General features: G+C 43.7%; 1 protein-coding gene across 19 annotated transcripts in view; it reads left to right on the forward strand.

The window, feature by feature from the left end:
* Positions 1-16,881, forward strand: part of KLHL18 (kelch like family member 18) — a 78,293-nt gene that overhangs the window by 49,145 nt on the left and 12,267 nt on the right. For 10 of the 19 annotated variants that reach the window (XM_084988300.1, XM_084988292.1, XM_084988293.1 and 7 more), the window contains 3 exons: positions 1,081-1,221; positions 12,960-13,158; positions 16,062-16,222. In XM_084988300.1, coding sequence (XP_084844426.1) covers positions 1,081-1,221; positions 12,960-13,158; positions 16,062-16,222 — 501 coding nt within the window. Of the gene's footprint in view, positions 1-1,080; positions 1,222-8,327; positions 8,403-11,249; positions 11,385-12,588; positions 13,159-16,061; positions 16,223-16,881 lie in introns of those variants that run through there. The other 9 variants (XM_084988289.1, XM_021068721.2, XM_021068722.2 and 6 more) reach the window with 3 other exon arrangements.

A 16,881-nucleotide genomic window follows, 5' to 3' on the forward strand; every position in this document is an offset into this window, starting at 1 on the left:
GCTAATCACCATGCACAGGCCAAGCACTTCATTTAACAGGTAGGCGGAGCACCTTTGATGGGCGCTGCTGAGGTATATAGCATTGAGAAAACAGGAAGCACCTCTGATTATGCCGGCTTCTTAGTAGTCGCCATCTGACAGTAAATAGATATGTGCATGGCATGACTGGGAAGTGAAAGTGGCATGAGAAAAGTAAAGCAGAGTGAAGGCTAGCAAATGGTGGTAAGGTTCTGTGCTATTTCAGGGTGATCAGGGAAGCCCTCTGATGAGATGACATTGGAGCCAAGACCTTAATTGAAGGGAGGGATTGAGCCATCTGGGGGAAGAGGCCTCCAAACAGAGGGAGGAGGCAGTGCAAAGGCCCTGAGGATAGTGTGTTCAGCATGTTGGAATAGAGTGAAGGAGAAAAAGTGGACGCCAATGAGATCAGAAAGATGGAAAGGGGCCACACCACATATAGCCCTGTCGACAGGATTTTATTCTCACTGTGAATTGAAAGGCTGGAAAAATGTTGGAAACCTCATTCTGGAAATTTATCCCAAAGAAATAATCTAAAAACATTACTTATAATGGCAAAATAAATGGTAATAGCTGTTATGCCTATCAATAAAAGAAATAAATTATAGTGTATTTGTATTTTGAATTGCTATATAGCAGCCACTGAAAATGTTAAACATGAAGACAGTGTAGAAATGTGGGAAAGGGCTTCATAAGTATTACATGATTATATCCATACAATGTAGGCATGCAGCCCAATAGGACTGAAAATGAACCTGGAGAAATGACTAGTTGACTTCTTCATTTGACTCCTTCAGTAGTGAGAGTCTAGGTCTTTGCTTTCTCTTTTTAGAACTTTGTATAATAAAATTATTTGAGCAGTGAAGACACCCTAAGAAGTAGAATGATAGCTGTGGTGAAGAAATTACTACATTCAGTCCATGCTCTAGATTCTCAAAGAGCATGGACTAAATGGGTTTGAGAGTGGAGCCACTCCTCAGGTGACCACGCAGTTCACTTAGGGCCTGAGTCTCCTGTAGGCCAAGACCCATCTCTGAAGAGCATATTTCCTCTTCACCCTAGTGCCCTGGAAGCTCTGATCAACTTTGCCTACAACGGCCACCTTGCCATTGACCAACAAAATGTCCAGTCGTTGCTGATGGGGGCGAGTTTCCTGCAACTGCAGAGCATTAAAGACGCCTGCTGCACATTCCTCCGAGAACGGTGAGGCGATGGGATGGGCCTGGCCTGTGGCAGGGAACAAACCATTGTATTTCTGGGATCCCCTGCCAGTTTGCCAAGTGTTTGGGGCCTAGAGAGTCTTATGAAGGTAATAAGCTGAAAAGATAACCACAGAAATGACCTTTCATGAAATCAGTATCAAGCATTACCCAGTTGTTTGGCATAAACCTTGGAGGAACATGATTTATGGATCCTGCCTGCACCCTCCTGTGGTCTGACATTTTCCTCCTCTTCAGGTCCTCTCTCTCCAGTCTGACCAGCCACCACCTGATTTATTCAGTGCTCCCTAAGTGTTCCTCAGTGTCTCCATCTTTGTTTAGATCCTTCCCCCTCCTTGAATTTCTTGGTCTACTTTTTTCCTTCTGTTCTGTAAGAGCCCATGCAGATTTCACCCCCTGGAATTCTCTGCCCCTCAGTCCCCTGGGAGGAATCATTGTATGCTCTTTTAGGGTAAGGATTGTGGATTATTCCCCTTCCTATAGCCAACATGTGGTCACGACCTTTTGAGGACTGAGCAAATAAGGAAGGCAGTTCCTTCCCCTCAAGAGGCAGAGCCACAAGAGCCTGAGGGTTGGTGCTGGGCTACGCATAGTGGGCTGGAAGAAACCAGAACAGCATCCTTCTCTAAGTGGTCTCTCCAAACCCTGGCTCCATCTGAGCATCTCTGGTCACAAGGGACCAGCATTCCTCCACCTCAGCTCTGCCCTCCTGAACCTCATCACCTCCTAGACCTGACCTCTCCCTCTCCAGTCCTGCTCCACCAGACCAACTCATTTAACAGCTCTGTGGACCCTGCCTGCTGTCCTCATCCTGCCCCTGTGATGCTCAGGGCATCAGTGAGCCCTGCTGTGTGCAGCTGGTCTTAATGGTAACAATCCTAACATGCAGGGGCACTCTGTGCTGGTTTCATTGGAGATAGGTGGTCCTTTTGTGTTTTTGTAGCTGGAGACCATGTCGTGAGACCGCAGCCCCACAGCCTGGTTTGACCTGCCCTGGGATGCCTTCTGGGTTTGGCTGGAGGATTGCATGGGGGAGGGGACAGGGGATACACTTGCTGTCCTACTCGTTTATGAGCTTCATTTATTTATTTATTTAAATAAATATACCCCAGCATATGGAGGTTCCCAGGCTAGGGGTCAGAGCTGTAGCCACAGCTCATTGCAACATCGGATCCTTAACCCACTGAGCGAGGCCACGGATTGAACCTGCAACCTCATGGTTCTTAGTCACATTCATTTCTGATGCACCGCAATGGGCACAGCCTGGACTTGGTTCATCTTTGTAATCCCAGAGAACTTGGAGAATGATTACGTGAAGCCCTATGCTTAATCACGAATGATGAAGTTGGCCACTCTTTTTTTTTTTTTAATATTACTCAATGAATTTGTTACATTTATAGTTGAACAATGATATAGCATTGCCATCCCAAACCCCCAGCATCCCCAACCCCCCAACCTCTCTCCTTTGGAAACCATAAGTTTTTCAAAGTCTGAGTCAGTATCTGTTCTGTGAAGAAGTTCAGTCTGTCCTTTTTCAGATTCCACATGTAAGTGATAGCATTTGATGCTGGTGTCTCATTGTCTGACTGACTTAACTTAGCGTAATAATTTCTAGGTCCATCTATGTTGCTAAAAATGCCAGTATTTCATTCCTTTTAATGGCTGAGTAATATTCCATTGTGTATATATGTACCACATCTTCTTGACCTATTCCCCTGTTGATGGACATTTAGGTTGTTTCCATGTTTTGGCTATTGTGAATAGTGCTGCAATGAACATCGGAGTGCATGTGTCTTTGCGAGTCGTGGTTTTCTCTGGATAGATGCCCAGGAGTGGGATTGCTGGATCAAATGTTAGTTCTATATTTAGTTTTCTGAGGAACCTCCATACTGTTTTCCACAGTGGTTGCACCAGTTTACAATCCCACCAACAGTGTACTAGAGTTCTTTTTTCTCCACACCCTCTCCAGCACTTATTGTTTGTAGTCTTTTTGATGATGGCCATTCTGGTTGGTGTAGGGTGGTACCTCAGAGTGGTTTTGATTTGCATCTCTCTAATAATGAGTGATGTTGAACATCTTTTCATGTGTTTTTTGGCCATCTGCATGTCTTCTTTGGAGAACTGTCTGTTTGGATCTTCTGCCCACTTTTTGATGGGGTTGTTTGTTTTTTTGGTATGGAGCTGCAGAAGGTGTTTATAAATTTTGGAGATTAATCCCTTGTCAGTCAATTCACTTGCAAAGATTTTCTCCCATTCCATGGGTTGTCTTTTTGTGTTGCTTAGGGTTTCCTTTGCTGTGCAGAAACTTTTAAGTTTCATTAGGTCCCATTTGTTTATTTTTGTTTTTATTGTCAATACTCTTTAAGAGGTGGATCTGAGAAGATGTTGCTGTTGTTTATGTCAGAGAGTGTTTGGCCTATGTTTTCCTCTAAGAGTTTTATAGTGTCTGGTCTTATATCTAGGCCTTTAATCCTTTTGCATTTGTTTTTGTGTATGGTGTTAGGGAGTGTTCTCATTTCATTCTTTTCCATGAGGCAGTCCCATTTTCCCAGCACCACTTATTGAACAAGCTGTCCTTGCTCCATTGTATATTCTTGCCTCCTTTGTCATAAGATGAGTTGGCTCTGGGTGTGTGGGTTTAATTCTGGGCTTTCTATCCTGTTCCACTGATCTGTATCTCTGCCTTTGTGTCAGTACCACACGGTTTTGATGATTGTTGCTTTGTAGTATAGTCTGAAGTCAGGGAGCCTGATTCTTCCAACTCCATTTTTCTTTTTCAGGATGTCTTTGGCTATTCTGAGCCTTTTGTGCTTCCAAACAAATTTTAAAATATTTTGTTTAAGTTCTGTGGAAAATATCTTTAGTAATTTGATAGGGATTGCATTGAGCCTGTAGATTGCCTTGGGGAGTGTGGTCATTTTGATAATATTGACTCTTCCAATCCAAGAGCATGGTATGTCTTTCCATCTATTTGTGTCGTCTTTAATTTCTTTCTTCAGTGTCTTATAGTTTACAGAGTACAGGTCTCTTGTCTCTTAGGCAGGTTTACTCCTAGGTATTTTATTCTTTTGGATGCAGTGGTAAATGGGATTGCTTCCCTAATTTCTCTTTCTGATCTTTCATTGTTGGTATATAGAAATGCCATTGATTTCTGTGTATTGATTTTGCATCCTGCGACTTTGCCAAATTCATTGATGAGCTCTAACAGTTTTCTGGTAGAGTCTTTAGGATTCTCTAGGTATAGTATCATGTCATCTGCAAAAAGTGATAGTTTTACTTCTTCCTCTCCAAGTTGGATTCCTTTTGTTTCTTTTACTTCTCTGATTGCTGTGACTTAGAACTTCCAAAACTGTGTTGAATAGTAGTGGTGAGAGTGGACATCCTTGTCTTGCTCCTGATCTCAGCGGGAATTCTTTCAGCTTTTCACCATTGAGAATGATGTGAGCTGTGGGTTTGTTATATATGACCTTTATTATGTTGAGGTAGGTTCCCTCTATGCCCACTTTCTGGAGGGTTTTTATCCGAAATGGATGTTGGATTTTTGTCAAAGGCTTTTTCTGTGCCTGCCGAGAGGATCATATGCTTTTTACTCTTGAGTTTGTTAATGTGGTGTATCACACTGATTGTTTTGTGGTATTGAAGAATCCTTGCATCCCTGGGATCAATCCCACTTGATCATGATGTACAGTCCTATTAATGTATCATTTGATGCAGTTTGCTAGTATTTTGTTGAGGATTTTTGCATCTATGTTCATCAGTGAAATTGGCCAGTAACTTTCTTTTTTTGTGGTATCTTTGACTGGTTTTGGTATCAGGGTGATGGTGGCCTCATAGAATGAGTTTGGGAGCGTCCCTTCCTCTGTGATTTTTTGAAATAGTTTCAGAAGGATAGGTGTTAGCTCTTCTCTAAATGTTTGGTAGAATTTGCCTGTGAAGTGATCTGGTCCTGGACTTTTGTTTGTTGGAAGTTTTTAAATCACGGTTTCCATTTCAATACTTGTGATTGGTCTGTTCACCTTTTCCATTTCATCTTGGTTTAGTCGTGGGAGATTGTACCTTTCTAAGAATTTGTCCATTTCTTCTAGGTTTTGCGTTTTATTGGCATACAGTTGCATATAGTAGTTTCTTACGATCCTTTGTATTTCTGTGATGTCCGTTGTTACTTCTCCTTTTTCACTTCTAATTTTATGGATTTGAGTCCTCTCTCTTTTTTTCTTGATAAGTCCGGCTAAGGGTTTATCAATTTTGTTGATCTTTTCAAAGAACCAGCTTTTCATTTCATCGATCTTTTCTATGATTTTCTTCATTTCTGTTTCATTGATTTCTGCTCTGATCTTAATAATTTCTTTCCTTCTACTAACTTTAGGTCTTGTCTCTTCTCTCTTTAGCTGTTTTAGCTGTAAAGTTGGGTCGTTTGAGCTTTTTCTTGTTTCCTGAGGTAGGATTGTATTGCTATAAACATTCCTCTTAGAACTGTCTTTGCTGCATCCCATAGGTTTTGGAATGTCGTGTCTTTGCTGTCATTTGCTTCTAGGTATTTTTTAATTTCCTCTTTGATTTCTTCAGTGATCCATTGGTTGTTTAGTAGCATGTCATTGTGTTTTTTGCAGTTTTTTTCTTGTTGTTGATTTCCAGTTGTATAGCATTGTGGTCGGAAAAGATGCTTGATATGATTTCAGTTTTCTTAGCGTTTCTGAGGTTTGATTTGTAGCCCAGGATGTGATCAATCTTAGAGAATGTTCCATGTGCACTTGAGAAGAAAGTGTATTCTGTTGCTTTTGGATGGAATGTCCTATAAATATCTATGAAGTCCATTTAGTCTAATGTTTCATTCAGGGCCTGTGTTTCCTTATTGATTTTCTCTCTGGATTATCTGTCCATTGCTGTAAGTGGAGTGTTAAAGTCCCCTACTGTTATTGTACTATTGTCGATTTGTCCTTTTAAGGTTGTTAGCAGTTGCCTTTTATATTGTGGTGAACCTATGCTGGGCGTATAGATATTTAAAATTGTTGTATCTTCTTCATGGATTGATCCTTTGATCATTATCTAGTGACCTTCCTTGTCTCTTAAAATGTTCTTCAATTTAAGGTCTGTTTTTTCTGATATGAGTATTGCTACTCCAGCTTTCTTTTGATTCCCATTTTCATGGAATATTTTCTTCCATCCTCTCACTTTCAATTTGTATGTGTCCCTAGAAGTGAAGTGGGTCTCTTGAAGACAGCATCTATATGGGTTTTGTTTTTGTATCCATTCAGCCAGTCTTTGTCTTTTGGTTGGGGCATTTAGTGCATTAACGTTAAAGGTAATTATTGATATGTATGCTCTTATTGCCATTTTGTTAATTGTTTTGGATTTGTTTCTCTTTTTTCTTCCCTTCTTCTCTTGTTCTCTCCTCTTGTGGTTTGATGACTGTCTTTAGTGTTATATTTGAGTTGATTTTTCTTATATGTGTGTGTATCAATTATAAATTTTTGGTTTGTAGTTACTGTGAAGTTTTGATATAAGAGTCTATATATATATAAGTCTGTTTAAGTTGTTGGTCTCTTAATTGCAACTGCATCTCCAGTGTCTTGCATTTGTACCCTCCTCTTCTCATGATTTCTGATTTTGGTAGCATAATTGCACGTGGATGATTTTGTGTCTTTACTGTATATATACCTTTACTGGTGAGCCTTGTCATTTGTGGTCTTTTTGCTTCTGATTGGGGCCTTTTCTTTTCTGTCTAGAGAAGTTCCTTTAGTATTTGTTGTAAGGCTGGTTTAGCGGTGCTGAATTCTCTTAGTTTTTGCTTACCTGTGAAGCTTTTTATTTCTCCTTCAAATCTGAATGAGAGCCTGGCTAGGTAAAGTAATCTTGGTTGGAGGTTTTTTCCTTTCATTTGTGTTAAGTATATCATGCCACTCCCTTCCAGCCTGCACAGTTTCTGCTGAAAAATTTGGGGATAACCTTATCAGGGTTCCTTTGTATGTCATTTGTTTCTTTTCCCTAGCTGCTTTCAATATTTTGTCTTTCTCTTTAATTTTGGTTAGTTTGATTAATATATGTCTCAGGGTGTTCCTCCTTGGGTTTATTTTATATGGTACTCGTTGTGCCTCCTGGATTTGAGTGAGTGGTTCCTTTCCCATGTTAGGGAAGTTTTTGCTGTTATCTCTTCAAATGTTTTTTCTGTCCCTTTCTCTGAGACTTTCTTCATTTCTTTTCAATCTTTTTTCTCTTTTCTGTTCCGCATCCATGATTTCCGCTAGTCTATCCTCCACCTCCCTTATTCGTTCTTCTGCCTCCTATATTCTGCTGTTGGTTGCTTCTAATGAATTTTTTATTTCAGTTATTGTATTTTGCATCTCTTCTTGTTTAAGTTTTATATCTTGTATCTCTTTGCTCAGTGTTTCCTGTAAATTATCCATCTTTGCCTCCAGTTTATTTCCAATGTCTTGCATCATCTTCAGCATCAACAGTCTAAAGTCTTTTTCCTGGAGGCTGAGAATCTCCTGATCATTTAGCTGTTTTTCTGGGGGTTTTTCTTTCTCCCTTATCTAAGTTACAGTTCTCTGTCTTTTCATTTTTATAGGTTTTTGGTGTGGTGACCTTTTTATGGATAATAGAGGTGTAGGCTCTCTTACTTCTGGTGTCTGCCCCCCTGGTGGCTGAAGTTGGTACCAGTGCTTGCTGTAGGCTTCCTGATGGGAGGGACTGGTGCCTGCCCACTGGTAGGTGGCCTGATTCCTATCCCTCTGGTGGGTGGGGCTTTGTCTCTGGGTGAGATTAGAGGCAGCTGTGTGCCTGGGGGGTCTTTAGGCAGCCTGTTTACTTCTGGGTGGGGCTATGATCCCACCTGGATTGTTGTTTGCCCTGGGGCTTCTCAGTGCTGATGGATGGGGCCAGATTTTCCCAAAATGGCCACCTCCGGAGAAACCTAGGCTGATGAATATTCCCAAGAGCTTTGCTTCCAATGCCCTTCCCCCACAACAATCCATAGTCACCCCGTTTTCTCAGGAGATCCTCCAAGAACTGCAGTCAAGTCTGACCCAGATTCCTATGGAGATTTTGCTTTGCCCTGCGACCCAGTGCATGTGAAAGTCTGTATGTGCCTTTTTTTTTTTTTTTTTTTTTTTTGGTCTTTTTTGAGGGCCACACCCACAGCATATGAAAGTTCCCAGGCTAGGGGTCGAATCGGAGCTGTTGCCGCTGGCCTATACCAGAGCCACAGCAATGCCAGATCTGAGCCAGTCTGCAACCTACACCACAGCTCACGGCAACATGGGATCCTTAACCCACTGAGCAAGGCCAGGGATCGAACCCGCAATCTCATGGTTCCTAGTCGGATTCATTTCCACTGCGCCATGATGGGAACTCCTGTGTGCACCTTTTAAGAATGGGGTCTCCATCTCCCCCAGTCCTGTGGAGCTCCTGTGCACAAGCCCCACTGGCCTTCAATGCCAGATGCTCCAGGTGCTCTTTCTCCCAATGCCAGATCCCCAGGCATGGGGACTTGACGTGGGGCTCAGAACTTTCACTCCTGTAGGTGAGTCTCTGTGATACAGTTACTCTCCAGTCCTTGGGATTGCTTATATCGTGTAATCGCCCCTCCTACCTCTTAATGTGGCCCCCTCTTTGTTTTCTGGAGTAGGATATCTTTTTGAAAGTTTCCAGTCCTTTTGGTTGACGATTGCTCAGCATTTGGTTGTGATTTTGTTGTTTTTAGGAGAGAAGTTGAACTCCAGTCCTTCTATTCCAGCATCTTAGTCTCGTCTCCTAAAGTTGGCCCCTCTTAAAAGGGGACAACAGCTCCACCTAGGGGCTTTTTTTTTTTTTTTTTTTTTAATTGAAACTGAACTGAGCATGAGGAAGTTCCCAGGCCAGGGATCAAACCTATGCCACAGCAGTGACAACACCAGATCCTTAACCACTAGGCCACCTGAAAGATGCTTTAGAAAAGTGATTTTCAAACCAATGCAGTTTTTACATGCACCAGTGACATATTAGGAAAAGATACTTAAATACAAAGCCTGATGTTTTGAGTCTGTCTTTGACATTCTGTTTAGACCTGTGAGGCCCCTCCTGAAGCCTAAACTCACACCTTATTTCTGTTTTTATTCCCTGTCACAGGCCTCAGGTTTTCTTGCTTCCTGTTTTCTTTCCAATAATTACCATTACTGCTTCTGTTCCTTGGGAGTGGTTCTCCCTGAGCCTGACTGCAGAGTGGGATAAGGTCTCCCAGCTGCCCCCTTCCTTTGTGCCCATGAAGACAAGCATGTGAGCCCTTCATTTTCAAGGTTTGATTACTAAAGACTTGAGGGAAACCATTCTGATCATAGTGGTGAGGACAGGGTGTGTCAGGGCACAGAGAATTTGCAAAGCCATCACAGATCTTAGGGAAATAGTTCCTGAGGCCTCTCTATCTGTTAGCTCTTCAGCCTGCCAGGTTATTTTGTTTGTCTGTCTGTTTGTTCATTTTTCTATGAGGTTGGGATTGAATTTTTTCTTTCCCAGCCTTTAGATGAATGAACCTCCTTGTTTTTAGGTGAGCACTGGAGCTGTATATTTTCCAAAACCCTTCTCTCAGAACTGGATCAGAACATCAGATGCAGCAGTGAACCAAGCCAATAACTTATTTAACTCAATTCACTGTTTCCTGCCTCTGATAAAGCATTACATCTTATCTTGGCCTCCTTGCTTGCAAAATCAAGCTATGTCAAGAAGGAGGGAGGTTGTGAAGCAGCTATTGAAAGATGAAGGCCTCTGTCTGCCTGGGTTATTGTCCCTCTTGTCTCCCTCCTTCTCCTGAATGGTCCCCTCTCTTGCATGGCAGCTCTCCCTCCTCCTTCCCCACCAGGCTCTGGGGAAGTGGGCTTCATACCTGAAAGGCTCTCCACATCCCATCCTTTCAGGTATGAAGCCCACTTTCAGGTATGAAGCCCACTTGAGTTGAAGTTATGTTTTGTGCTCAATATTATGCCAAGCCAGTCAAAGACAGTTAAAGGTGAGGTACAGGAATCCTAACCTAAGAGGAGGAGAGTGGAAATGTATGCCAGTCAGAGATACGGATCATCTTTTCCCGTGTCCTTGGACTCTGTCCAGTTCCCCGTCCATGGCATTTGAACCCTTGTCTTGACTCAATGTCAGAGCAGTAGGGAATGCCTGAAGCGTGTGCTCTAGAGGCCCAGGGAGGGTGTGCCCTTATGTCTGATCTGCCATAGGTCTGTAAAATGCTGTTAACAAGTCTTATCCAGGAGGAAAGCTCCCATTGTTTCATGAGTGACTGAACTGACATTCTGACCTTGAGCCCTGCGTTCCTCACTGGCCATGCTGCTTGCCCACGTTTCCTTGGCCTTTGGAAATGCGCTTAGGTTTCCAAAGCAATGCACAGAGCCACTTCAGGCTGAAATGAAACAATGGCTTGTAGAATTTAGATTAGTCATAAAGCTAGACTCCTGAGATACTCTGCCCTTTCAGTCCATTACAGGTCTGGTGCTATGGGCAGTGGTGAATATTGATTAGTAAGTATAACTGTGCCTGTAACCCTTAAATCAATATGAGGCAACAGGGAGGGGAGGGAAAGCATTCTCATGAAGAAAAGTAAACCTGGGCAATTTTAGCTAATTTCTTTTCTTTCTTTCTTTTTTTTTTTTGTTTTATTTGTTTGTTTGTTTGTTTGTTTGTTTTGGTTGCACCCATGGCATGTGGAAGTTTCTAGGCCAGGGAGAAAAACCAAGCAACAGCAGTGACAATGATGGATCCTTAACCTGCTGTGCCACAAGGAAACTCTAACCTGGGCAGTTTTAATCTAATATGTGGCATCTCCCATCACAGGATTGTTAGTCACAAAATCGAAACAAGAAAAGCTGTATCTCCCAGGATTTATTGCTACACCAAGATTTCAGAACCACATTGGGCTCATTTGGGATTTTCTCAGATGCAATAGTAATAAGAAAAACAACCATAATAGAAAGGTAAACAGCTAAATTCATACTAGGCTCCATGCTGAGTGTTTTTCCTACTTTCCATCCATAGCCCTAGGTGGTGGGTAGCTGTTGTCATCACCTTTTTCCATGTGAGGCTATTACTGGTGCCTGAGGAACCTAAGGAATCCACTCAAATTGCCCAGGGAGGCAGGTTCAGGATTTCCTCTGGGTGTCCCTGGCCCTGGTGAGTTCGGGTCAGCCTTGGGGCTGTGGGAATGTGCACAAAAGGCTGGGATGCATTCTCAGCATCACCACTTCCTTATAGAGGGACTATGAGCACAAAAGACCAATTATTACTCTGTTAAAAAGACACAGCTTGGATCCCGAGTTGCTGTGGTGTAGGCCGGCGGCTATAGCTCCAATTAGACCCCTAGCCTGGGAAACTCCATATGCTGCGGGTGTGGCCCTAAAAACACAAAAAGGCCAAAAAAAAAAAAAAAAAAGATTCTGGAGAAAGTGTATAGAAGGCCTGAAAGTGCTTCACTCACGGATGGTGTCAAATAAGTGATATCTGCCGCTATTGTCTGATCAATTAGGCCCATGGAGCCTCTTTCTGTTTTAAAAAGGAAAGAAAAAGGTGTAAAGATCTCAATGTTAAGATAAGTTGTCTCTCCATGTGGTATAAATCCTCATTCTACAACTTCAGGGCCTTCCCAGTGACCAGAGGTGGACACTCAACCGAGATGTCAGCTGCTGAAGGAAAGCAATTTTCCAAAATGTATTGTTTTTTTCTTTCCTGAAAGCTGCTTCCCAGGACTTCCTAGAGAGCTCACTCTACCTAGACTCACGGAGCACTAGGCCCAAGAGGCAGGGCCTTTTGAGGATAATCTGCCTCGTTTAATTAATTAATTAATTAATTTTTTTTTTTTTTTGGGCTTTTTAGGGCTCCACTTGTGGCTTATGAAAGTTCCCAGGCTAGGGATTGAATCGGAGCTACAGCTGCCAGCCTACACCACAGCAACAGAAAACATGGAATCTAAGCTGTGTCTGCGACCTGCACCACAGCTCACGGCAATGCCGGATCCTTAACCCACTGAGCAGGGAGATCAAACCTCATGGATCCTAGTCGAGTTCATTGAGCCATGAAGGAAACTCCCTATGGATCTTTTTTAGTTGAAGTATATTTGATTTACAGTGTAATTTCTGCTATACAGTATAGTGATTCAGTTATGCACATATGTACATTCTTTTTAAAAATATTCTTTTCCAGGAGTTCCCATCATGGCTCAGCGGTTAACGAATCCAACTAGGAACCATGAGGTTGCGGGTTCGATCCCTGGCCTTGCTCAGTGGGTTAAGGATCCCATGTTGCCGTGAGCTGTGGTGTAGGTTGCAGACTGGCTCGGATCTGGCATTGCTGTGGCTCTGGCGTAGGCTGGTGGCTACAGCTCCAATTAGACCCCTATCCTGGTAACCTCCATATGCCGCGGGAGCGGCCCAAGAAATGGCAAAAAGACAAACACACACACAAATTCTTTTCTGGTATGGTTTAATCACAGGACATTAAATATAGTTCTCTGTACTGTACAGTAGGACCTTGTTTATCCCCTTGCCTTATTTTTATACCTTTATAAGTTGAGTCTCAGAGAGGGCTCACTTCATGTTACACAGGGAGTTACCAACAAAGCTGAGGGCAAAGCTTGGGTTTTGTTTGTTTTTTTTTCTTTTTCCATTCCATAGCTCTACCCAGAATCAACTTGAGAATGATTGAAGATAACATTTTTCCTCTGAATTTTTTCATCTTCACTTCTGCCAAAAGGCTCCATCCCAAAAACTGCCTGGGTGTGCGTCAGTTTGCTGAGACAATGATGTGTGCCGTGCTGTATGATGCAGCCAACAGCTTCATCCACCAGCACTTTGTGGAGGTGTCCATGTCGGAGGAATTCCTGGCCCTGCCCTTGGAAGATGTGCTTGAGCTGGTGTCTCGGGACGAGCTGAATGTGAAATCAGAAGAGCAGGTCTGTAGAGCACAGTCCACAGGTGACATAGTAGCTGCTCCTCTTTCTAATCTTTGTTTAGTTTTTTCAAAATATAGATCATGGTGTGTACATAGCTGTTGTTTATCATGGGTTTGTTTTATTATACCATGTGCATTTTTCATAAACATTTTTATACATTTTAGTGTACAAATAATATCCAGTTGATTTTATCAACCCTCATTCTTGGATGTTTGGGTTAGTTCCAAAATGTATTATTAGAAGTAATGTTTCTGTAAACTGGAAAATGAGCATAGATAACTTTTCGAAAGAGTTGTTTGGTTTTTGGCGGGGTTTTTTTTTTTTTTTTGTCTTTTTAGGGCCACACCTGTGTCATATGGAAGTTCCCAGACTAGGGGTCAAATCAGAGCTGCAGCTGCTAGCTTACACCACAGCCACAGCAACGTGGGATCCGAGCTGCATCTTCGAACTACACCACAGTTCATGGCAACTCTGGATCCTTAACCCACTGAATGAGGCCAGGGATTGAAACTGCATCCTCACGGATACTAGGGTGGTTTATTACCACTGAGCCACAATGGGAACTCTTGAAGTCTTATTTATTTGTTTATTTTTGTCTTCTTGTCTTTTTAGTGCCACACCTGCAGCATATGGAGGTTCCCAGGCTAGGGGTCTAATCGGAAAGTCTTATTTTAAAGGAGAGTAAAGCATGAGGGCAGGCTGGGGAAGGCAGAGAGATGAAGTCAAGAGAGTTTTGGTTTTATTTTGTAGATGAGAGAAATTTCAGTGTAGTTTGATTGCTGATGGGAATTTTTGAGAAAAGAGGGAAGAATTGGTAATGTAGAAGAAAAGGGAGTATGGTGTCCTGGAGTAAGTGAGAAGAGACAGTGTAGGGCACAAGTGTGTGAACTTAATAGCTCAGGCCGTTTGCCTCTGTGGCCACAGAGGGGCCAAGGAGAGCACACGCCCTATGGAGAGGGAGGGTGGGTGGGAAGGGAGATGTCCACACATTCTATTGACATTCTCTTCTGGTTTGTTTGTGTTCTCTCAGCTGAGAGTGAGGATGAGGGAGGAATGTTAGACATTTGAGGAGAGACGAAAAGGGATGAACTAGCCTTCCAGGAGACAGAGTAAATGGACAAAGCTCAGAAAGTAGAGAAATCTTGCTAGGAGCCAGGGCCTATGAGATTTGCGGTCACAGATTTAATATAAGCCAATCATCCCTGTAGTGTGTTTTCTGTCAGCTGCACATACTGGTGCACGGTAGAGGTTGAATTCAAATTAAAGAACTAGGCTTCTCCAGAGTACAACTTTTTTTTCCCGAGATAAGTGTGATTATTAGAGATAGGAGACTGGCATGGAAATAATAATGCATGGAACCCATGCCCTATGAGAGAGGGGAGGAAGTAGGCTGGAGGGGGACCTGAGAAGAAGGTGGGGGAAGGAGGAGTCACACCAAAGGCTAAATGGAGTTGGTTATTGAGCTGGAAGGATTGGAGGCAAGAGTCAGGAAGTGGTATACTTAATTTATTTGTTCATTTATTTATTTTTGTCTTTTTAGGGCTGCACCCATAGCATATGGATGTTCCCAGGCTAGGGGGCCAATCAGAGGTGTAGCCACCGGCCTACACCACAGCCACAACAAGGAGGGATCCAAGCTGTGTCGGTGACCTACACCACACCTCACGGCAAAGCTGGATTGTTAACCCACTGAGCAAGGCCAGGGATCGAACCTGCGTCCTCATGGATGCTGGTTGGGTTCATTAACCTCTGAGCCACGACAGGAACTCCGGGACGTGGTATACTTTAAATTAGGGAAGAAGTGAAGCTATTGGCAGAGCGAGGTGTGGGTAATCATAGGGTTCTCTGAGGCCAAAGAAAACATTTTCTTGCAGTTGTCATGAAAAGTTTAAGTGAGAGTATAGAGTGTGAGCATCCAGAGAGAACATCCTCTGTGTTCAACAGAAGTGTGGTACAAGTTGTCTTAAGAGGACAGTGAATAAATATCACTTGGATGAGGGCTGGGCAGTGAAAGGCATCGGATGCAGGGGGAAATTAGACCTGCCCTGCAGCCACCCAGAGCACCACTACAGCAGGGTCTCTGCCCATGGTCATCTGATCAAGAGTCTGGCCTATCATGGAGCTGTGCCTCGGCAGAAGGAGCCCCAGACTCCAGGAGGCAAGCCATTAGGATGTTGGTCCCAGCTCAGCTCATTTCCTTAATTTCCAAAGAGTCCACTTGTATTAGTGACTGTTAGAAAAATGAACCCTGAGCTAAGCAGCGTGGATGCTGAAATTTGGGGGAAAGAGCCCATTACCGGAACAAGGAGTTCGTCCGTTGCACTTCCACTAATTACTATGTGAGGGAAGCTCCCCATTTATTGAGCTGGCATATTCTACAAGGGCTGTGGGGCTTTAGAGGGAGATAGCCTTGTGACTGGAGCTCTTAGGGAAGCCTCCTTGGAGAACATGGATCTGGAGTGAGGCCTTAAAGAAAGGGCAGGGAGTTTAGATGAAAAGGAGGAGATGGAGGCATTCTAGGTGAAGGGGACAGCCAGCCTGGCTAGCGCAGAGGGTAGTGGAGGGGATTTAGGAGCAGGGTGTAGGGGCACCAGGAAGGGAGGTCAACAGGCACCAGGTTGCAATACGGAAAGGAAGAAGGAACCTTTGACAGATTTTTGCTAGGAAATCATAGTGAAATCAAATACAGTAACCTAGGCTTGCCTTTCAAAAGACTGGACCTAATGAGGTAGTTGGGGAAATGGAGAAAAAACAGTGGATTCAGGAAACTAGTAGGAGGCAAGATTGATGGGCCCAAGGGGCTGCCTTGGTATAGGGAGTGGAGGGTTAGAGATTGGGGGTTTGGGGATGTGGCTTCTGGGTGGAGGAGTTGCCACTGGAGCTTCCCCTCTCTATGCTGGCAGGTCTTTGAGGCAGCATTGGCCTGGGTCAGATACGACCGGGAACAGAGGGGGCCCTACCTGCCTGAGCTGCTGTCCAATATCCGCCTGCCCCTCTGCCGGCCCCAGTTCCTGTCAGACCGAGTGCAGCAGGATGATCTGGTGCGTTGCTGCCACAAATGCAGGTGAGCAGAGCTGGGCCTGAATAGGACACTGCCAGGGCTGTGAGCCCAGAACTTGGCCACTTAGCTCAGGACGGGAAGGATTTGGAGTGGTCGTTCTTAATTCATGGCACACATATTGATCTGCCTTCCATTTAGAACCTGAGAGTCTCACAGAGAAAATGTGCCACACAGGAGCATCAAGGCAGATGGACTTCCTCCTCTAAGTTATCTGAAGATTTTCTAGTATCTCCATCCATTGAGCTGTTTATGAGCCTTCAGGTGTCTGTATTGCCTGCCCTCACCCTGTCCACACTAGCAGCAGACCTAGTGGTGACTTCCTGGGGCTCCTTGTCCTCATCAGTAAACATTAGTGAGATGGCCAGAGGTGGGTGTGCCCAGCCACAGTGATGGGCAGGGGTGGGACATGTTTCACAGCACACCAGTTACCCAGAGAAAATCAATGACAACATCATGGAACAGAACTACCAAAACAGCTCAGGAGATGGCAGCTCCACAGGAGGATTGTTAGAAAAGTAGAGCAGCAGAGGAAAATACTCACCTCCTTCAAATTGCTCGTCATATTCACAGCTGTTTCTGGAAGAAATCAGTAGCTTGGTGCAAGCGATGTGAAAGTGTGTGTCAGGTAGGGCTGGTGGTATGGCTGGACCAGTAGCTGAGAC

This window comes from Sus scrofa, chromosome 13 (assembly GCF_054392235.1).
Source record: "Sus scrofa isolate SSC_HxYL_T2T_F1_AM1 chromosome 13, Sscrofa_HxYL_maternal_Yorkshire_Landrace_v2.0, whole genome shotgun sequence".
NCBI lineage: Eukaryota > Metazoa > Chordata > Mammalia > Artiodactyla > Suidae > Sus > Sus scrofa.